Source organism: Rhineura floridana, chromosome 16 (assembly GCF_030035675.1).
Source record: "Rhineura floridana isolate rRhiFlo1 chromosome 16, rRhiFlo1.hap2, whole genome shotgun sequence".
Lineage (NCBI taxonomy): Eukaryota > Metazoa > Chordata > Lepidosauria > Squamata > Rhineuridae > Rhineura > Rhineura floridana.
Window position 1 is genome coordinate 5,783,063 of NC_084495.1, and position 23,946 is coordinate 5,807,008.

The 23,946-nt window shown below is 42.4% G+C and overlaps 1 protein-coding gene across 1 annotated transcript in view; it reads right to left on the minus strand.

Annotated features, from left to right (window-relative positions):
* The window catches only part of ATRX (ATRX chromatin remodeler), a 163,982-nt gene extending 141,261 nt beyond the window's left edge, over positions 1-22,721 (minus strand). Inside the window, exons 1-2 of the mRNA XM_061598106.1 lie at positions 22,532-22,721; positions 443-555 (exon numbers count right to left, since the gene is read on the minus strand). Coding sequence (XP_061454090.1) covers positions 443-555; positions 22,532-22,551 — 133 coding nt within the window. The 5' untranslated portion in view covers positions 22,552-22,721. The remainder of the gene's footprint in view (positions 1-442; positions 556-22,531) is intronic.
* Positions 22,722-23,946: the final 1,225 nt, after the last annotated feature.

Below are 23,946 nucleotides of genomic sequence, written 5' to 3' on the forward strand. Positions count from 1 at the left end.
GAGAATTCTCCAAATCTGATAATGTACCAGAGTTGCTTTCATGTTATTTTGCAACACTTTCTGAACTAACCACAATTCTAATTCCTAACAGCAATTGACATAATCCATGAGAGCTCGGCATTGGCAGAAAAATAACATAGTATGTTAACACAGTTCTAATTACACAGTTCTAATACAAGGAACTATGAAAACAATAAACACAGACTAAGGTAAGAATACATTTTCCCCACCCACCATACTGATCAATAAGGTGAATGTTTATAGTCACATAAACAATACACCAACAGCATGTTCTCTCCTCTAATGATAGTCATCAAGAACATAACAGCAGGAACAGTATTTCATGTTTCTCTACCTCTATGTAGTCCTGGTATAAGGCATGAAAGAATAAACGTTAAAGACGTAGGTATCTGAACAGGTTTAAAATGATAAAACCTTTTACCTGTATTTTTGCTCACAGCTAATCTTGGAGGAGAATTTGCGTCCTCAGATTCTTCTGATGAGTGAGCCAAGAAGTCGTGAAGCTTCTGCACCAATGTATTCAACTTGCTTTCACTGTTAAAAACAGATACACCAATGTGAATGTATTCCTTTTGTGAACATTAAATGTTATGCTGTGAAGATTCTGAGATTCTGCGATGGCCGACAGTACCAAACTCCCTCAAAAGTGACCTAGAGTCCTGTGCTGGAGACTTATCTGGGATTCAGAAATAGATGCAAGCCTCAAGTGAAAGAGTTGAGAGAGAAACAAACTCATCCTGCTCTCCTGCCCTCCAAGGCCCACACACTTTATTGGGTTCCTAACATCCCATGTTCTATCTACTCTTGGAATATGCCATGCCCCAATGACATTCTGGCCAAACCACTTCAGGCTCAGAACTAATTTAACACGACAAACCACCAAAGAACAGTTCCATCAACGGGCACTGCAATCAGTACACAGCAAAATATAACAAACTCAGCCCACATGCATGCAGTGTTTGCAAGCATGATCATTTAGCAGTGGTGAAAAATCTCCACACATACAGACAACATATGGATCAAAAGTTTTAAAATACAGTGCCTGGTGCATGGAGTACCCACATAAGGAATTGCCACTAAATTCCACCTCACTATCTTCACATTTAAAGTTGTCCTAGGACAACTGTGAAGAAAGAATGGGGCAAGTAAATGGTAAGCTGAGAAAACATTCTTATAAAATGCTGTACTATTTATTTAGCACCAAGAACCTCCTATGCACGATACAGATAGTGAAGAACATAAAACTGACAACATAAAACTATTGATGTTGCTAATCTGTATCTATGTTAGGCGTCTAAGACCCTGACACCCCAGACGACTACACCCCTGGACATTAAAGTACACATGCCACCTTGTAGCAGAACTTTAATTTGTTTAAAATCACGGTTTGGCTGTTTCCAAACTCCTCTACCTGACATGCAAAAGAGGAGAGGTGAAGGGGAGTATACAAGCCCAAGACCTGCTGTGCCATACCATAGTTTCACCTTATGAAACATTATGAACTAAGCAGCCTTTACATGCAAACTATTACTTAGCATTAAGTGAATGAGTCTCAGGTTCATGTGCTCCTCCCTCCCCTGCCAAGATACGATCACTTTCAATATCAATTAACCACAGTTTAGCATTACATCCAAACCATAAACTACTGTTAACTTTAACCATGGTTTATTGAAACAAGCTAGTTTCAAACACTACAACGTAGAATTACTTCTGGAAAAGTCCAATGTGCATCACCATGTAACCAAAATTTCTGATCCGATTTTTAAAAATGTACATGATCTTTATTGTATATATGTATAACTGTTGTAAATAACATTGATTTTTCATGAATAGTAACATGCAAATATTTTTATAAATAAATAAATAAATTTATATATCTTTATTTTATTTATTTAATAAATGTATTTAAAGAGTGCAATTTAGATCATATAATGTTAATACTATTGTTCTTGTTCACTGGTGACAGAATTCTTCAAGCATTTTGAGCTACAAAACTAGCTTCTTTTCATCTAGAACAGGCTTCTTTACTCTAGGTCCTGCCGGCTTCCCATGATTTGGATTGCTCTGCAAGTCATATGTGGCACAAGCTGAAAGACACATACTGTCCCACCGTGGCGGAAGAATGCGTTTCCAGCTATAGGGCCATAAAATATTTCATTGCATATTCAGAAAATGCCTCTCTGTGAATCAAGATCTGTTTTACCTATGGATGTCTTCCTATATAGATTACTTTCAAACACACACTTCATGGAATTGTTGTGTCTGATGTGAAGAACTTGGCACACCAGTAGTTTATGTTATTATTTCCTTTGGTATACTGAATTTTAGTGAAGACGCCAGAGACACTGCAGCATCTCATGTTCACCTTGGGACTGAAGGTCAAGCTAGCACAAAGGATTACTGGTCTGCAAATGTCTCCACTGTTCTCCTACAAATTTGCAACAGATTCATGACAGATGAAAGAACATAACACATAACTGTGCACTTTACTAGCACAGAATATGGTGATGGTCATTCATGTAGATGACTTCAGTTAAATAAACAGAGCTACTAAATACGCTTTAGCTACATGAACAGAGGCAGTATATCCCTAAATACCAGATACTGAAACAAACAACAGGGGATGGTCATCAATCTCATGCCACACTTCTGAGATTTGAAAACAAGTGACTTTGCCAGACCTCTCTCTTGCCAAGCCAGTAACACTGTTGAAGCAAGGCAAGCTGGGTGCAGGAGGGCAAAGCAAATGGGAGCAAGGCAAGGCAAAGCAATCCATATCCCCGAGTCCCCTTGCTGCTCCAATCTTCTTGTTGCCCTGTGGTTCTGTCCTTTGGGCGTATAATGCAGAGGATGGAACTCCAGCTAGAAAATGACATACCTCCACTCCACCTTTAAGACCTGCTGAATTTCCAACACCACTATTAGAAATCAAGCATTGGACTAGACCTACAATGGTCCGATCCAACAAGGCAATTCTTATGTTCCTGTATCCTTGTAAAGTGCAAAGAGATGCAGCCTGGTAGCTTAAACAACAGCCTGAGATGCTTTTGGCAGTGTGCAAGTCACTTTTTTTGCTGTCACATATTTTAGGGTGGGGTTATAGCCTTCTGGGCACCACTAAGAAGCACACTTTTAACAAAACCTCCCCCAAACCCTGAAATACTACAGTTAAGATTCCAGTGAGGAGGATGAATTGCCACTGGACTCAATGAAACCATATCTCCGAGAATGATGGAAATGACTTACTTAATCCCTTCCCAGTCCCTATTGGATAAAAGGAAGAGAGCAACGCACCAGAGGGTTACTTGGCATGATTTCTCTTACTGGTCCCAGGCTATGGTCTGAAGGCACGAGGCCAGCACCCTGCTGAAGCTAAGCAGGGTCAGGTCTGGATGGGAGACCACCCGGGAACCATATGTGAGCCGCCTTGGGTTTCTATCATGAAAATAAAGGCAGGGTATAAATGTAATTAATAAATATATAAAATACTTTGTCACTATCTGATAAACAAATTTGTTCATGGGCCTTCTTAATAATGCCAACATGGTTGCCAAGATCCATTCATCTTTCTGGGTGGATAAAAATTGATGATCTTTGTTGAAATATTTTTTTAAAAAATTAAAAAGAGATTTTTTAAATAAGTTTCTCTTAGAGTACACCTTGGTTAATATTAAATTATCTGAAAATAATCAATAAATTAATCTCAGAATGAAATCAGTGCCTCTACCAGATGAAAAAAGTCTCCTTCAACTCAATCTAATCAAGAACAAATTTGATCATTTCCCTCAAAACATGAATATTACATTCTACCTACCAAACATAAGCATTTCATTTTCACCGGATGAGAACAAACTGCTCTAATCAGCACAATAACTTATTTATCTAATAAAATGTATATACTGCTTGATTGTAAACAGAACTTCTAAGCTGTTTAAAAAACTTATTAGATTCCCTTCAACCTATTAATCAAAAGTATTTAATTTTGTTTGATACTTGGGGTCTGCAGAGGAGATCACGCTGGTGCTTGCAACAGCCTGCTGATTGGTGGTGCCTGCAAGACGCTGTTCCTTTGCAAGAGCCAACAATCAGCTGATTTTCAATACTTGCAAAGGCACACCAGGGCTTTGTAGATGCCACAAATCAACTGATTTGTCTGCCTTGCAAACAACACAGTGGTCCCTGCAAACCCTGTTTTCAGTAAGGAATCACATCTTTACCTGTTGGGCAGGAGGGTATAGGTTGGCTAGAATAGCCTCACAGGTGAAGCGGCGAGGCCTGGTAGGCCTAATTAGGCTCACACACCAGAAGTTCCTTACTGCTGGTTTATATTAATCCACTCTGATACCTTTCAAACTTCCTTATTGTATTCTGGTTTCACTGAGTATCAAATCAGCCCCCTGGATAGTACTGGTGCATCAATGGATGTCCAAGAATCATAATTTGAGGCAATTAGAATTATCTCAGCAAGGTCCAGAAAAATATTCTCAGGTTGACTGATCATTGTGTGACCTCAAGGCACTGTTGGAAAAACTGGAGGGCAAAGGTGATTGCCAGAAGCACCCAACAATGCACTTGCCAAGCTCTACCTGCACCATGGTATCACTTTCCTGCACCACATCCATGACAAACAGGTCACCAAGCAAGAGGCCCAGGTAGGTGGATGATCTAATAGATTGATCCATCTTCTTGCCCTGCCACAATAAGAGTATTTTGGGTTGCAGAAAAGGGCAACCAAGATTAGGGGCTGGAGCATCCTCCTGAGGAGTAAAGGCAACAATGTTTGCGACTTTTTTGTGTGTAGAAAAAAGTAGTCGGGTGGGGGGAGATAAGAGATTTATAAAATTAGGCATCATGTGGAGAAAGTGGATGGCTAGAGAAATCTTTTCTCTTCCTCACATTAATACTAGAACTCAAAGTTACCCCATGATCACAGTGGATTCAGGACAAGCCAAAGGTGCAATTGTTGTTGTTGTTATGTGCCTCCAAGTCAACTACAACGTATGACGACCCTATGAATCAGTGACCTCCAAGAGCATCTGTCATGAACAACCTTGTTCAGATCTTGTAAAGTCAGGTCTGTGGCTTCCTTTATGGAATCAATTACTTTGTGGAATTTGCTGCTGCTGGCTGTGAAAATGGCTGCCAACTTGGATGGCTTTAAAGGGGGATTAGGTAAATCTATAGAAGCAGTTATCATTAGATGCAGCCTCTAGGATCAGAGACAGCATGCATCTGAGTATCAGTTGCTGGGGGTCGTGACCAGGGTAGGGCTACTGTGCTCATGTCCTGCCCGTTTCTCATTGGGACATGTGGCTGGCCACTGTGGGAAACAGGATGCTGGATTAGTTGAGCCTCTGGTTTGTTCCAACAGGGCTCCTCTTAGGTTCTTCATACAGGTAAAAACTACACTTCCACCATCAGCCAGCCAGATGGGGAACAGCAGGGAAAAGGGCATCTTTTTAAAAGGTTGGTTATATGTTCACCTCTATAATGAAATAGCTGCCACACTCACTATTAAGAGAAGAGGTGGATGTTCCACTTTTAGAAACTCTTGAGCTAACAATCTTTAACGTCAGCATTCAACACAATCTTGCTTTTCATTATCATAGGTGTAGCCAACACTTTAAAGCACCTCTTACTGCTCAGAGGCAACAAAGTGAAATTAGACAAGGTGTTATATTAAATTTCTAGACCACTGGCACAGCAAAAGCTCCAAGTGATTTACAGTAACTTAGCAAAAACAAAATCTATGAAGCCACCGTATGAATTAGCACAAAGAGAAACAAAAATTAAAATTAATAGCTATCTAGCTTATTATTATAAAATTTATATCCTGCCCTAACTCCCAGTAGGTGCCCAGGGCCGCAAACAAAAATGCTAAAAACACCATAAAACATCATAAATACAGACATTAAATACAGATATTAAAGCTAAACATCTTTAAAAACAAATTAAAACATCTTTAAAAACATCTTCTTAAAAAGGCTTTAAAAACATCTTAAAAAGCAATTCCAGCACAGATGCAGACTGGGATAAGGTCTCTACTTAAAAGGCTTATTGAAAGAGGAAGGTCTTCAGTAGGCACTGGAAGGATAACAGAGATGGTACCTCTCTAATATTTAAGGGGAGGGAATTCCAAATGGTAGATACCATTACGCTAAAGGTACACTTCCTATGTTGTGCGGAACTGACCTTCTGATAAGATAGTATCTGCTGGAGGCCCTCATCTGCAGAGTGCAGTGATCAGCTGCACTCTGTGTATATAAGAGGTAAAATAATCTTTCAGGTATCCTGGTCCCAAGCTGTACAGGGCTTTGTACACCAGAACCAAAACCTTGAATTTGGCCAAGTAGTAATGGATAGCAAGTGCAATTCCTTCAGCAGCAGGGTAATATGTTGGTGATACCCTGCCCCAGTGAGCAGTCTTGCTACTGCATTTTGCACAAGCTGCAGCTTCCAGACCAACCTCAAGGACAGCCCAACATAGAGTGCATTACAGTAATCCAGCGTGGAGGTTACCAGTGCATGGACAACAGCGCTCAGGCTATCCCAGTCCAGAAATGGCTGCAGCTGTCTTTCCAGATGAAGGTGGTAAAAGCGCTCCTACCCACTGGGGTCACCTGGGTCTCTAACGACAAAGATGGATCCAGGAGCACCCCCAGACTATAGACCTGCTCTTTCAGGGGAAGTACAACCCCGTCCAAAGCAGGTAACTGACCAATTATCCGAACTCGAGAACCTCCAACCCACAGAGTCTCTGTCTTGCTGGGATTCAGACTCAGTTTATTGGTTCTCAACCACCAAGTCCAGGCAGCGGTCCAGGGCTTGCACGGCCTCTCCCGATTCAGATTTTACAGAGAAATAGAGCTGGGTATCGTCAGTGTACTGCTGACATCTTGCCCCAAATCTCCTGATGACCGCTCCCAAGGATGTCATATAGATGTTCAACAGCATCCCACAACACAACTGCCAGGGGGCTGAAAACGAATCACCCAATGCTATTCTCTGAAAACAACTCTGGAGATAGGATCGGAACCACTGTAAAACAGTGCCTCCAATACCCATCTCACCAAGTCGGCCCAGAAGGATACCATGTTCAATGGTATCAAAAGTCACTGAGAGATCAAGAATAACAGAATCGCACTCCCCATGTCCTTCTCCCAATAAAGGCCATCCATCAGCGCAACCAAAGCCGATTCAGTCCCATAACCAGGCCTGAACCCAGATTGGAATGGGTCAAAATAATCTGTTTGATCCAAGAGTACTTGCAAATGTTGCACCACAACTCTACTTGAGAACCTTCCCTAAAAAGGAGGTATTTGCGACCGGGCAGTAATTGTCACAAACCAATGGGTCCAGGGTGGGTTTTTTCAAGAGTGGTTGGATCACCGCCTTAGAAAGTCCTAGTTCAGATAAAACATCCTCTCTGATGTAAAAGTCTTCTGCTTTCTGACAGCCATCAAGGAGGAAGACTGGTGAAGAGTAGAGAGTTCTACAGTCTAAGTGCCAGCAAAGCAGCTCTAGATCTGCAGCCACCTGTCATATTTCAAGTGACAGGAACACTTGCAAGAAAGCTGGCTGCATCAAGCTAACCTCTCTTGTAAGCACACCAAGCAACAGTGTCAGAGGGCAGTGTGGGAAAAGCAATACCCATGGCCATGGAGTTCAGTGACAAAACTACTCCCAGTCTTCTGCTACTGCCAAAAAGATGAAGACAGACTGAGGCTTTTCAAGAGTTGAGTAGTTCAGTGGTAGAGCACATGCTTTGCAAGCAGAATATCCCAGACTCAATCCCCAACATCTCCAAGTAGGACTGAAAAGGATCCATGTCTGAAATCCTGGAGAGCTGCTGTCAGACACTATAGCCAATACCAAGCGAGATGCTTAGCAATCTACAATGCAATTTTGCGATTTTTAGAAATCAGAGGAATGTGCATATGTGTTTCTTGAGCGAGGAAAAAAATGGGAATAACGTCAATGCATCTAGTATTCTAAATACTCAGAAGTATCACACTGCACTATCTAGCATCAGGCCCTGCTCACACAGGAAGGCAAAGTTTCTCTTGGAGACTAAATACTGCAAATAAACCCAAATGCAAGTTCGCTCTCTCAGAATTAACATATTGTTTGGGGGTGGAATGCACAGTACCATCAGAACTCTCATCAGAACTTGCCAAATAGAGAAAAAAAATCCTAAATATTATCAAGCTATACAGTCATTAGACCAGGGCACAGAACATTGAATAGCTAGTCTATTTTACTGCACAGCCAATTCAGACATCACACCAAACTATGGTTTAGCATAGTGCAATAAGACAGAAAATCAAAATCTGAAACCATGGTCTGAAATGGATTTGCAAGTTATTATTTGTTCTAACTATGATTTATCACATGGGTTCTCAACAAGGGGGGAATTCTCCCCCGGGGGGAAATTTTAGGGTTCCAGGAAGGGAATTGGGACCACTATTCAGCAAAGTGTAATGTCCTGTAGATTATGTACAATCTGTAAAATTGTAGTTTGTTTTTAATTTAATCTGCGACATTCAATAAAGTTTATTGAATGTCACAGATTAAAATTCATTCTTGAACATGCAGCATTATTTTCATTTGCAAAATTAAATTATTATTTAAAGACCAGAAAGTGCTCCAAGAAATTCTGTTATAATATAAACTAAGAAATTTTTCTCTCACGAGAAACACCACCGTCACTCGCGAAACGTCAACATGCTATGAGAGACTATCTTGGGAAGGGGGGAATTATATTCTGAACAACGGTGAAAGGGGGGAATGGAGCAAAAAAGGTTGAGAACCACTGATTTATCATGTCTGAATAAACAAACGATTTTCCATCTATCATGGAGCAATGGCTGTAACTATAAAAGCAGACAAGCAGCTCTAAACCATGTTTGTCTGCTGCACACTTGAAAACTTTAATCATAGTGAGAAGTGCTGAACTCTGCTTAATACAAAATATAGTTCGTAGGATGTCTGAATAGAGCCATAAATGTTCACTCCCAGACCCTCTGCTCTAGACTTGTCCAGAGGCAGATTCCACTTAGCTAAACCCAACCATCTCCTCACATGCCTCAAAACAGAAACTGTTCTTCACTAACAGAAAAAAACTAGAATAATAGAATAGTAGAGTTGGAAGGGGCCTATAAGGCCATCAAGTCCAACCCCCTGCTCAATGCAGGAATCCAAATCAAAGCATTCCTGACAGATGGCGATTCAGCTACCTCTTGAGTGCCTCCAGTGTTGGAGAGCCCACCACCTCTCTAGGTAATTGGCTCCACTGTCGTATTGCTCTAACAGTGAGAGAAGTTTTCCTGATGTTCTCTTGAAATCTGGCTTCCTGCAACTAGAGCCCATTATTCCATATCCTGCACTCTGGGATGATCGAGAAAAGATCCCGGCCCTTCTCTGTGTGGCAACCTTTCAAGTACTTGCACAGTGCTATCCATAGCTCCCCTCAGTCTTCTCTTCTCCAGGCTAAACATGCCCAGTTCTTTCAGTCTCTCCTCATACCGCTTTGTTTCCTGTCCCGATCATTCTCGTTGCTCTCCCTGGAACCTGTTCCAGTTTGTCTGCATCCTTCTTTAAGTGTGGAGACCAGAATTGGACGCAGTATTCAAGATGAGGCCTAACCAGTGCTGAATAGAGGGGAACTAATACTTCACGCGATTTCGAAACTATACTTCGAAACTATATATGCAGCCTAATACAGCATTTGCCTTTTTTGCAGTCACACTGCACTGTTAGCTCATATTCAGCTTGTGATCAATGACAATTCCAAGATCCTTCTCACATGTCATATTGCTGAGCCACAAATCTCCCATCTTATAACTGTGCATTTGGTTTCTTTTTCCTAAGTGTAGAACTTTGCATTTATCCCTGTTGAATTTCATTCTGTTGTTTTCAGCCCAATGCTCCAACCTATCAAGGTCCCTAAGAATTTTGTTTCTGTCTTCCGTGGTATTAGCTGTGCCCCCCAATTTTGTATCATCTGCAAATTTGATAAGCATGCTCTGTACCTCCTCATGCAAGTTGTTAATAAAAATGTTGAAGAGCACTAGGCCCAGGACCGAACCCTGTGGTACCCCACTTGTTTCTTCTGCCCAGTTTGAGAAGGAACCATTGATAAGTACTCTTTGAGTACAATTCTAGAGCCAACTGTGGATCCACCTACTGGTTGTTCCATCCAGCCCACATTTAGCTAGCTTGCTATTCAGAATATCATGGGGCACTTTGTCAAAAGCTTTGCTGAAGTCGAGATATATTATGTCCACAGCATTCCCACAGTCTACAAGGGAGGTTACCCAATCAAAAATGAGTTAAGATTAGTTTGGCAGGGTTTGTTCTTCATAAATCCATGTTGGCTCCTAGTATAATCACTGCATTATTTTCAAGGTGCTTACAGACTGATTGCTTTGTAATCTGCTCCAGAGCTTTTCCAGGGATTGATGTTAGCCTGACAGGTCTGTAGTTCCCCGGTTCCTCCTTTTTGCCCTTTTTGAAGATAGGGACAACATTTGCTCTCCTCCAGTCATCCAGCACTCCATGATTTTGCAAAGATAATAGACAGCGGTTCTGAGAGTTCTTCAGCCAGTTCCTTCAATACTCTAGGATGCAGTTTACCAGGCCCTGCCGATTTAAACTTGTTCAAAGTGATTAGGTATTCCTTGACTGTTTGTCTATCAATCTCAAGGAACAATCCTGTCCCTTCTACTTCATGTTTCCCGGGAGAAGACTGAGCCAAAGTAGGAATTGAGCACTTCTGCCTTTTCTTTGTCATCTGTTATCATTTTGCCATCCTCATTGAGTAGTTGTGCCACCATTTCTTTTCTCTGTCTTTTACTATGGATGTACCTGAAGAAAGCTTTTTTGTTGCTTTTAGCATCTCTTGCTAACCTCACCTCATTCTCAGCTTTAGCCTTCCTGACGCCACCCCTGCAATTCCGTGATACCTGCCTGTACTCTTCCTTTGTGGCCTGGCCTTCTTTCCACTTCCTGTATGCCTCCTTTTTGTTTTCAGGTCCTCTCTAAGCTTTTTGTGAAGCCACATTGGCTTCTTCTGCTGTTTCCCCCCTTTTTTCCTTGTTGGAATTGCTTGCCATTGCGCTTTTAGAATTTCCTTTTTTAGAAACTCCCACCCATCTTGGGACGCTTGCCATGGAACCGTACTTACAATTGTTCTGAGTTTATTAAAATTAGCTTTTGCTTCTGTTAAAAGCAAGAATTCAAGTATGGTGTGGTCACTTTCCCCCAGAGTTCCCGTAACTGCCACTTCATCTACCAAATCATCTCTATTGGTTAGAATCAAGTCCAGGATAGCTGATCCTCTGGTTGCTTCCTCCACTTTTTGTAGGAGAAAGTGATCTACAACACAAGTCAGAAATTTCTTGGAGGGGCCGTGTTTGGCAGAATTTGTCTCCCAGCAGATATCGGGATAATTGAAGTCCCCCATCACTACTACATTATGCCTCCTTGAAACATTGGTCATTTGTTTTTCAAAAGTTACATTCTCGTCTTCTCTTTGATTGGGTGGTCGGTAGTAGACTCCAAGCACCACATTCTTTTTGTTACTTGCCCCATTAATTTTAATCCAGATACTCTCGGTGGAGCTGCCAAGCTCATCTTCCTGTATTTCTGTGCAGGGATATATATTTTTAACATATAGCGCGACTCTCCTTCTGTTCTTTTTGAACAAGTTGTATCCTTCAATTGCTGTATTCCAGTCATGGGAGTCATCCCACCAAGTTTCAGTTATACTAGGTATTTGATTTCAACAACTTAAAGCAACCTCCATCCAGTCTCTTCACCAAATATCAGCCAGTCTTAAGAACCTAAAAGTCTTGCTAGATCTGACCAAAGCCCCACCTATTCCAGCATTCTGTTTCTACACTGAGCAACCAGATGCCTACGGTTAGGCCACAGGCAGGTCATGAGCGTAACAGCCTTCTTCAGTTGTGTTTGCGTTATTTAGTCACCTAAATAGTAGTTGGCGAAAGCCTTGTACAAAGCCTTCACATTGATATTTAACTAAGTATCAAAATTGTTTGTCTGGTCTTGCTAACCAACGAAAAAATTGTTATCAGCAGGACCAACCTCCCACGTGCTACATCTCAAACACAGCACAAGGTTAGAGGGAACCTTGGAACTGGAAAAAGACAGAAAACAAGCCGCTCCCGCCTCATAGAAAACGGGGGCAAGAGGCTTGCTCTGCATCTCAGAGTGCCCCTAGGACCCAGAGACAAGTCAGTGTGCTTCAGCTGAGAGTTGAAGAGGGGGAATGAAGGCATAGTTCACTCCGTCTCAGCACCCTACTCTCCTCCTCCTGGAATCTTTCATTTTTATTTATCTTCCTCCTGTACTCCTCCTTGCTTTTTGTTATTAAAGAAAGTCATTTTAAAAAGAGTTCTTGATTTATTAGTGCTGTTTTTGTCATTGTACAGTTTTTATAGAATAAGTAACTTGGTTATAGACTCACATAAATACAATGGTGTGAAGGGAGACCTAGACCTCTAACCTATGTCAGTTCCTCCAGTTTACGCCATGAGATTAGCAACAGAACCATACTGTTTCAGTTGCTAAAGTACATTTCAGAACAACAAAAGTCAAGCTCCCTCTCATTTCTGAAAGCAGCCTTGGGCAAGTCACTATCTCTCAGCCATCATAGTGTTGCAAGGTTAAAACACTCTCTGAACATCTTGGGAGAAAGGGCAGGATGAAAGCTGACAAAGAAATAACAAAGTCAGTGTCTGACATTCATTACAGAAACAGTACTCCTTTTTTTTTTACCAAAGTCTAATAAAAAGTGAAAAAAATAATAGAAAGGCTGGGGAAGGAACTGGCCATCCCACCCCATATATACGGTCTGCCCAGTAAACATCACAAGACGCCACCCTAAGAGTCAGAAACTCGCACTTAAGTGCGGGGACACCTTTACCTTTTAATAAAAAGTGAAGACACTAATCGCAAAATCATTGATTCTTCTTCTTCAGAACACATACCCATACCATATGCATGATAAGAAAAAGATACATTATATACATGATAAGAAAAAGATACAGCATTAGCCATTATAACATTCAAAATCTTGTGAGGACAGATTCCTGTTAGAAGCTTGCAGCCAAAGATTTAGCTGTATATTTCTAATCCGCGCATGAACTTCAGCCTCCCTTATCTCTGCAGCTCTTGGCCCTGGCATTTCCACTTCCACTCATTTCTCTGGGTCACATACTATCCCAGCCTTTAGCACACCACTTCCTTGGCTCCTAGTCCTTCCTTTCTAAGGCCTGTTACATAGATGCTTACCATTCTTAGCAAAAAATATAGTAAATACCTAACCAAAATCCATGACTTGTTTTTATATCAATTTTCTCTTCCCCCCCCCCTTTTCCATTTCGTCAAGAACCTATGCCCAACAGACTCCTGCTCCTAGCCTATTTGTAATAGGTACATTGTGGAAGCCTTAGCATCACACCTTGGAAACTACATCACACACTTTGAACATAGGCAAACGTTACCAAACATTGTGTATATTTACAGCTTGTATCATTTGTTCCTGAACAATGATTTGCATACCATTACTTGTGATACAGGCTACAAAAAACTATGCTGCATGTTTAGCATGCAAATTTGCATACTGGAAATGGAATTCCAAAGGGCCAAACTAGACATGCCCCCAGGGCTGTGGAGTCGGTACGTCAAACCTTCGACTCCGACTCCTCTATTTTTCTAATGTCCAACTCCTTCATAAATTGCAAACGTACATTATTTATTTTATTTATTTATTATTTGATTTATATCCCACCCTTCCTCCCAACAGGAGCCCAGGGCGGCAAACAGAAATGCTAAAAGCACTTTAAGACATCATAAAAAGACCTTAAAATACATTAAAACAAAAAAAATAAATTATTAATTTTATTTTGAAGCCGGAGTTGGTACATTTCTACCAACTCCGACTCCACCCGAAATTGCTTCCGACTCCGACTCCACAGCCCTGCATGCCGCCTCTAGGATGCACACCTTAACATGGTTGAGGGGGTTTGAGAGTAATGCAGTCAGGAGTCTAGACCAAAAGGCTAGATTCCTAGCAGGGGCACCCAAGGCAGAATGGTCAAAGCTGAGACACCAGACTAAGATGCATCCAGACTCAGAGGAAGACAATGGCAAACCACCTCTGAATACCTCTTACCATGAAAACCCTATGAATAGACTATCCAAAATGCAAGATGAGATAGTGCTGAAAGATAGTGCTGAAAGAAGGCACTCACCAAGCTACTGGGGAAGAACAATGGACAAGTACAAGCAGAGCTGTGACTAATGACACAGCTGGGTCAAAGCCGAAAGGAAGCCCAGAGGCTGATGCACACAGATGCAAAAGGAGAGTCCGGAGTTGTACGACGCACACAATAGGAACATGGAATGTGAGAAGCAAGAACCAGGGGAAGTTAGAAATTGTTAAGCAAGGAAAGGAACACATTAACATTATTATACTTGGTGTGAGTGAATTAAAATGGATGGGAATAGGACATTTTCAATCAGACATCTACAAAATATTTTATGCAGGAAATGAGAAATTAAGAAGAAACGGGATTGCTTTAATAGTAAAGTGATGCAGCAAAAGCAATTAGGAGCTATTTACGCAAAGTATGAGCAAGTTATATCAATGAGATTTAACGGGAAACCTATTAACATAACCATCATCCAAGTCTATGCTCCAATGGCAAACACAGAAGAAGAGGAATTGGAAAGATTTTACACAGAAGTACAGGAAGAAATTGATCACACACCAAAACAAGATTTGCTGATGGGGACTGGAATGCAAAAGTAGGGAACACAGAAAAACTAGGAATTGTGGGGAAATGGGGATCAGGAGATAGAAGTGAAGCAGGAGAAAGACTTATAATAATGTTTCTTGCAAACACATTGTTTGAGCAACCGAAAAGACAACTGTACTCAGGGACATCACCAAATGGTAAATATACGGATCACATTGATTATATAATTGGTAGCAGAAGATGGAGAAGTTCCATACTTTCTGCAAAAACAAGACCAGGAGCAGACTGCGGTACAGATCATGAACTGGTCATATCAAAAATCAGAGTGAAGCTAAAGAAGAAGAACAAAGCAATCATAATGCCAAAATACAATTTAAATAACATCCCAGAAGAATATAAAGATCAAACAAGGAAGAGATTTAAGGCTTTAAACTTAGTTGACAGAGAACCAGAAGAACCATGGATTGAAGTCAGAGACCTTATCAGGGAAGAATGCAAAAAGACAATACCTCTAGTTAGAGAGAAAGGCCTCAATGGATGACTGAAGAAACTCTTAAAACGGTTAAAGAGAGAAGAAAGCAAAAGGAGACAGAAACACAGTCAGACCCTAAATGCAATAATACAACATCTAATATGTAGGGACAAAGAACTATTACAATAGTTATTGTATAGAAATAGAAGAGGACAACAAAAAGGGAAAACCAAGAGTCCTATTCCAAAAAATTAGAGAAATGAAAGGGAAATTTAAACCAAGAGTAGGGATCTTGAATAATCAACAAGGGAACACGCTGACTGACTGAGATAAAATAAAAGGAAGATGGAAGCAATACACTGAAAAACTCTATAAAAGAGATGCAAGGATGACAGATTCATTCTTGAAGGAACTGTATGATGAAGAACCAGAAATTATAGAATGTGAGGTGAAAGCTGCTCTGAAAATACTTGGAAGAAACAAATCACCAGGAACAGATGGCATGCCAACAGAGTTGCTACAAGCTAAAAAGGTAAAGGTGTCCCCGCACTTGTAGTGCGAGTCCTTTCCAACTCTTAGGGTGACGTCTTGCAACGTTTACTAGGCAGACCGTATATATGGGGTGGATTTGCCAATTCCTTCCCCGGCCTTTGTTTACCACTCATTTTACCGACCACAGATGGATGGAAGGCTGAGTGGACCTCGACCCCTTTTACCAAAGATTCGACTTCCTCCTTCTGTTGGAATTGAACTCCGGCCATGAGCAGAGCTTCGGCTGCGTTACCACCGCTTACCACTCTGTGCCACGGAGGATCTTTGCTACAAGCTACTGAGACTGAATCTGTCCAAATTTTGACAAAAATTTGTCAACAAATATGAAAAAGAAAACAATGGCCCACAGACTGGAAACGTTCAATATACATCCCAGTTCCAAAGAAAGGGGATCCCAGGGAATGCAGTAATTATCGAACTATTGCCTTAATATCCCAGGCAAGTAATGTTGAAGATTCTACAACAAAGGCTCTTACCACATATGGAGAGAGAAGTGCCAGATGTCCAAGCTGGATTTAGAAAGGGAAGAGATACCAGAGATCATATCGCAAACATATATTGGATAATGGAATGAAGCAAGGAATTTCAGTAGAAAATCACCCTGTGCTTTATAGATTACAGCAAAGCCTTTGACTGTGTAGATCATGAAAAACTATGGAATGTTTTAAAAGAAATGGGGGCGTCACAGCATCTGATTGTTCTGATGCTCAACCTATACTCTGGACAAGAGGCTACTATAAGGACAGAATACAGTAGGGCCCCACTCATATGGTGGGTTAGGTTCCAGACCCCCACCGAAAAGCAAAAAACACCAAAAAGTGGAACACCAACAAAATGGTGCCCAACGCCTGAAAAACACCAAAAAAGCACAAGTGCCGTATGAATGGGGCCCTCCTTTAATTGAAAACCGCCATATTAGTGGAACGCCAAGAAGCGGAACACCGAAGAGCGGGGCCCTACTGTATGGAGAAATCAATTGGTTCCCAATCAGAAAGGGTGTGAGACAGGGGGTGTATTTTATCATCCTATTTATTTAATCTATACGCAGAACATATCATACGGAAAGCAGGATTGGACCAAGATGAAGGAGGTGTGAAAACTGGAGGGAGAAACATAAATAATTTAAGATATGCAGACAATACCATACTACTAGCAGAAACCAGTAATGATTTGAAACAAATGCCGATGAAAGTTAAAGAGGAAAGCACAAAAACATTACAACTGATCGTCAAGACGAGTAAAGTAATGACAATAGAAGATTTCTGTAACTTTAAAGTTGAGAACGAGGACATTGAACTTGTGAAGGATTATCAATACTTTGGCACAGTCATTAACCAGAATAGAGAAAATAGTCAAGAAATTAGAAGAAGGATAGGACTGGCGAGGGTAGCTATGAGAGAACTAGAAAAGGTCCTCAAATGCAAAGATTTATCACTGAACACTAAAGTCAGGATCATTCAGACCATGGGATTCTCGATCTTTACGTATGGATGTGCAAGTTGGACAGTGAATAAAGTTGGTAAGAGAAAAATCAACTCATTTGAAATGTGATGTTGGAGGAGAGATTTGCACATAACACGGACCGCAAAAAAGACAAATAATTGGGTGTTAGAACAAATTAAACCAGAACTATCACTAGTAGCTAAAACGATGAAACTGAGGTTATCACACTATGGACACCTAATGAGAAGACATGATTCACTAGAAAAGACAATAATGCTGGAAAAAACAGAAGGGGGTAGAAAAAGAGGAAGGCCAAACAAGGGATGGATTGATTCCATAAAGGAAGCCACAGACCTGAACTTACAAGATCTGAACAGGATGGTTTATAACAGATGCTATTGGAGGTCATTGATTCATAGGGTTGCCATAAGTCGTAATCGACTTGGAGGCATATTATAACAACAACAACCCAGACATGACATAATACATGCAAATTAGCAACTGTGTCACTGTTTCCCCCCCGAAGTATATAGCAGCCATGCCAGGGGAGGGATGTGTGATCCAGATCAGCTCTGCAGTAAGAGTGCAAAGTGCTAGAGCATACTACTCTACTCATCCCCTCCAGCAGCGTCCCAATCCAGATCAGTCCTCCATGCCTGCTATTTACTTTGGCTCAATGTGGCAAAATGATGTGCTTATTTTACCCAAACATTTAACTGGAAAGAGCGGAAGACGTTTTAACCTGCTAGATTTCAAGGACCTGAAAGTTACTGATGATGAAAACAAGATGATGGTCTGAATGAAATTTAGGAATTGTGAGTTGACAACCAGGCAACCTAGATGTTTCTTAGACTACCTTCTTTCATGTCAATCTATTCCTCCACTGAGATAGTCATCTGAGGCCATTCTCCAGGTTCCTCTGCCAGTTGAAGTGTGGTGGCGGCAACCAAAGAGAAAGCCTTTGCTGTGGCAGCTCCTCAACTTTACAATACCATTCCAAAGGAGGTCCGTCTAGAGACCTCATTATCATCAATTAGATGCCAGGCAAAAACAACTCTGTTATTGCAGGCGTTCAAATACTACTAATGTGAAGGGTTTTAAAATTTGAAGCAGTTTGGTTTTTTCTATTTATTTGAATGATACTTTAGTTTGCTGTTTGAATTTACTGTATTAATTTGTATTATTTATTTCATTTCATTTTTAAAATATTATTAACTAGTATCCTTTTTTTACTACTGTTAGCCATCATGGGAACAAACATTTATATTCAACACGTGCAATTTACTTACATATTTTTCAAATAAACAAAATTTAGAAACCACTGTTTCCAAAGAACACTGATGTTGATTATGAAAAACCAGTGTAAGCTGAAACAAGGGCAATTACCAAGCTGTTATTGTTTGGGCCAACCTGAGCCATGATGTCTTGACATTTTGACATGACTGGTTTGGAAGCACAAATACAACAGTAACAAGTGAATGCAGTAGGTTAAAAACCATTCCCACAAAGGAAGCCACTCAACTTCTAATTTCTCCTCTATCCAGACCCATATTGGAAGGGGGGCACCTTAACTGGAGTCTGCTGCAATTTCTTCATGTATGTACAGCAAACCCACATCAAGCTGTTGCACAATGGGGAAGGGGGGAAGGAAGAGAAATTAATCTTTATCCCATCAAGATAGTGAAAGCAATACTCAAGCCCCAAACTTCTAGAAGTTCTGGAAAATTAAACTTTGGACAAGAGCATAAAATTGCTTGTTTCCTTTTAAAGCTTAGAATGAAATTTGCAAGCAGTTGTGGCACAAGCAAGCATCTCTAGGTTTCTCAACTTAAGAAAAGGCCTTCTTGGTAGCTGCACCCTGACTGTGGAATGCCCTGTTCTTTGAGACAGTTGGCACTTCCACTGTTTAGTTTCAGTCAACAGCTAAAGGAACACCTAGTCTTCCAAGCTTTTGATGGGGAGAGGGAAGACGCACCTCGTCACCCTGGCCTTTGACACTTGAGAGATATCCTTTTAGGACACTCTCTAGCTGTGAATGTAATTTATTTTAATTTTTCTAACCTGTTTTTAATAATGTATTTTATATCATTGTGACCTGCCCTGGGACCTACTGGTGAAGGGTAGATAATAATGATAATAATGTAGGCCAGTTGTTTTAAAATCAAGAAGGAGCTGATGGAGTATTAATGTTTCATTATATGCTGTTTTATTGTTGATGTGTATTGGTTTATTGCATATCATGTTTTATTTCTTGGTATTACTGAACCCGTCCTGGAATCACCTGACAGTGAAGGGTGGGATAAAAATGAAATTAATAAAACTTCATCAGGATGGAAGTCAAAGCTCAAACGACTACAACTGCATGTCTACACAATAAATGCATCTGATATCACAATACCTGTATCAATATCACTTGCCACCCTGGGATCCTTCTGGGAGGAAAGTCAGGCTAGAATTTTAATAAATAAATAAATATTGTGGGTACACAGAAAGCTGCTTTATTGGTCTATCTAGCCCTACATTGTCTATTCAGTTTGGTCTATAACCGTAAATAAAAATCAATCAATCAATCATTGTCTGTTGGGTTTCAAGTAGGAATCTTTCCCAGCTTTACCTGGAGACTGAACCTGGGATCTCCTGCACACAAATTATGTCCTCTACCACAGAGCTATGACCCTTCACAAAAGTACAGTACCTACCTTTTCATAGTTTACAGCTGCAATCTTAACACTGGAAGTACAACCCATTTAACTCAGAACCTTCAAAGCAACAGACTATACCTATCAACAACATATACATTTATTTTATTATCTAACCTGTCCTTTGAGAATCTCAGGATGGCTTTCATAGATCTCCCCCACCTGCCTCATCTTATCTTCAAAACTACTCTGCAGTCAGCCTGAGAGCAAGTAACTGATGCAAAGCCTTTCAGTGAGCGTCATGGCAGAGTGAGAATTTGAAACTATGCCTCCCCAGTCTTAGTCCAATGCTCAAACCTCAACACACCATGTTGGCTCTCACAGAAGAACATGGTGAGCTGTATTCAACTAATTCCTACTCTGAGTAGACCCATTGAAATTAATGAACCACTCAGTATAACGAAGTATACATGACTTGGGGATTGCTGGCCAATTTCACTTTGGGTCTCTTGCAAACCAACATCTGATGGTATATTACTCCATTTTACCATATGCATACATCCCTACTTCTGAGAAGCCAAACTTTAATACTTCAATAGGTGTAGGTGAAATACTACAGAATATAAAGCTGTGGAGTTTTATTCTCTTATGATTAAAATAAGCTGCAATCTTTGTTTATGCTTTTAATTTTCCTGGACTATATTTGTAGTGTGTTGAGGGTTACCACTGCTCTCCATGGGTTCATCCATCCATTATGGGTGAAGAGCCACTGACATATGGAAGCAATTTAAGCTAGCAGTTTCACATTTTATTTTGGTCAAAATAATGTCTCCAGAAAATGTTCATTAAGCTTCCTGAGACCTTTTCTTTTTTCCCATTAAGTGTTTTAAACATTCACAAGATTAGTGGACTGTGTTTTACTATCAGATTTCCCAGGCAAGGTTTGTTTGGTTTTTACCTTTGCAACAAAACCGATTGCCAGTTTAGGAGAGCAGATGTTCTGAAAGGAACCTCCTGTAGAAGGATTGGTTGGGAGTTTATAATCACCAAAAGAATCCACTGGTGGTATAAAACAAAGGCTCACTCTCTTCCCTGGCACCTATGTCCTCATTCCAAAGTTACACAGAGATTAAACCAGCAGCAGCATCAAGGAGAAAAGGGACTTAAAAAAACACCCTCATGTGCAATAAAGAGGAGAAACATTCCACAGTAACAACTTACATTCTAGTTCAGTGTGCACATGACACATCAACTTAAGAGTCCCATTTAAAAGCCAGGGTCATGCCCCTAGTTGCTGGACAAGAAACAATGCAAGGTCCAGGGTCTAGGAATCAACCCCGTGCCTAACTGCCCCATCCCATCCCCTGCATTTACTAAGAGGTAAGTCCCACTGTGTTCAATGAAACCAGATAGGCATACACAGTATTACAGCTGGACACTCTCTCAGTTACCCTTCCCAAAGCATCCTTAAAAGCAGGGATGGGAAACCTGTTGCCCTCCAGATGTTGTTGAGCTATAATTGCCATCATCCCTGACCATTTACCATGTTGGCTTGGACAGACCAGAGTCCATAATCCCATTCATTTGCTCTGCCAGAAACTTTTTTGGGGAGAGGCCCATAGATCAGTAGCAGAACAGCTGCTCTGCATACAGGAGAGCAAAGAATCAATCTCCTGCAGCTCCAGGTAGGACTGGGAAAGATTCTTGCCTGAAACTCTAAAGAGCCATTGCCAGTCGGTGTAGAGATAATACCGAGCGAGATGGACCAGTGGTCTGATTCAGTACAGCATAAGGCTACTCCTATGCATGGGGAAGGGCTGTGGTAGAGTCCCAAATCCAATCCTTGGCACCTGATCCGCCTGAAATCCTGAAGAGCTGCTGTCAGCCGCTGTAAACAAACTGAGCCAGATGGGCCAGCGGTGTGACGCGGTGTAAGATCTTCCTATGCCGCATCCCCGCTTAAAAGGGTGCACCAATACTGCCTAGCAAAACATGTCCCAGGGCGACCCATCCGCACCTGACTAAAGAGCTCAAGCCACGCCCCCTCCCCGGACTCCGTCCTGGGCATAAGCGGAAGTCAGACGCTCCAGGTCTGCTTTGGATAAGTGACGCGCCACTCAGGGGTCGTGCGAACAGCATTACACGCGGGTGTGGGCGGCCCTAATCAAGTGCCGATGGCGGAGAAGGGTGGAGGAGAGAAGGGAGGAAGCAAGAAAAACATTTTCTCCCGGATGACAGAGCGGGGTGGCGGTGGGGGGTAGAGCGCCCCTCCCCCTCGTCCGCGGCGGGAGGCAAATGGTACCTCTCTGGAGGGGGCGCCGATGAACAGGGACCGGGGGGGGGATAAAGAGACACTCGCCTCCCACTGGGCATGCGCAGAAAGGAGGGGAGGAAGACCCGGCCCTTCTCCCCCCCCCCGGGCGCCGCTGAAAAAACGAGCGCCCCTGAGGTGAACCTCCTTCGCCGCCTCAGCAAAGCGTCCACACACACCCTCCATCGCCGGCCGCGGGGGCCGCTTCTCCCTCTCTCCCCCCCCTTTAGTGGCGCCGCCTCCGCCTCCTCTCAGATCCCTCTGACTGGGGGGGAAGGGCGATTCGTCCGCGCCGCCGCCGCCGCGTTACCTCACAGGCTCCGCGGTCATGTCTCCGCCGCTGCCCCTCGCGGCCGGGCTGGTGAAAGCCGGGCTTCAGGCAGTGGAGGGAAACAAAGCCGTTGGCGCCACCAGCCCCAACGCCGCCGCCATCTTGTCGGCGAAAGGATGAGGGAGAGACCAGCCTCCTGCCGCCTTCCCTCGCCCGCTCCGCAGAGCCCCATTGGCTCCCGGCAGCCCGCTTCTTTTTTTCCATTGGCCCGAGCGCGGCTGCTGCTGTTGCTAGGGTCGTTTGCGTCATCACCGCTTCGCCGCCGCTCCCGATTGGCCGGAGGTGGGGCTGCCGTCAGCTGACATCATGTCGTGCCGCCCATGACGTCATCGCGCGGGAGGTTAGGTTACATGTTTCTGTCCCCGCGCCTCTGGTCTTATTCGCTGCAGGGGCCTATTTGACCCTGAATCGGCACTCTCTCCTGTCTTTTCTCTTTCCCAAATGGAGGACAACCAATACAGCTATATACTGCCAGGAGCACAGGAAGCTGCCTTATACTATGGCAGGCCATTGGTCCATCTGGGTCAGGACTGCCTACCTTGACTGGCAGCTGCTCTCCCAGCCCTACTTAGGGAACCAGGGACTGAATCTGGGACCTTCTGCATGCAAAGCAGATGCTGTGCCACAGAGCCATGGCATCCCAAGCAGAATATGAAAGAGGAATGAATAAATAGGTAGGATACCATCTTTCAAAGCAAATATATTGTGGCCTGCATTTTTGTGCCAGGATACATTTCTTGAAGGTGCTGCAAGATTTTTGTTTTGCTACATGAGACTAACATGGCTATCCTTCTAGGAACTGAAACGTCACAAATATTTGCAAAGAATTGGCCTGTGATGAGCCACTCTGGTGTAGCAGTTAGATTAGTGTAGGACTAGGTCTGGGGAGATGAAGGGCTCAAATCCCCACAAAGCTCCCTGGGTGACCTCAGGCCAGTCACTGTTTCAGCCTAACCTACCTCACAGGTCCTGAGGATAAATTGAGAAGGGGACAGCCACTTGGAGCTGCTTGGAGGAAAGGCAGGATATAAAGGTAATAATAATAATAAAAAAGACACCCTACCACGCTCACAGTTTGCCACAAATTTTGCAGGCTGTAGTCCCACACACTCTTGGCTAGAAAGAAGCCCAATGAACCCTAATGGGACTTACTGCTGAGTAAACAAGCCCAGGCCTGTGCTGCATATGTTTTTTCTCGCTAACAGAGCAATCTAACACAGGGGAAGCCGGCACAAGAAGAGCTGGTGGGAAGGTCCGTGGCATCCAATTGCTGTTCGGAAGCCTCCGGGCCAGCTGAACACTGGCTCAGGGAGGAGCTGCACACAGCGACTGGAAAATAAAAGCCGGCTCTCACAGATACCCCTACCGGGGAGTAAGCACTCTCCATTAACTTC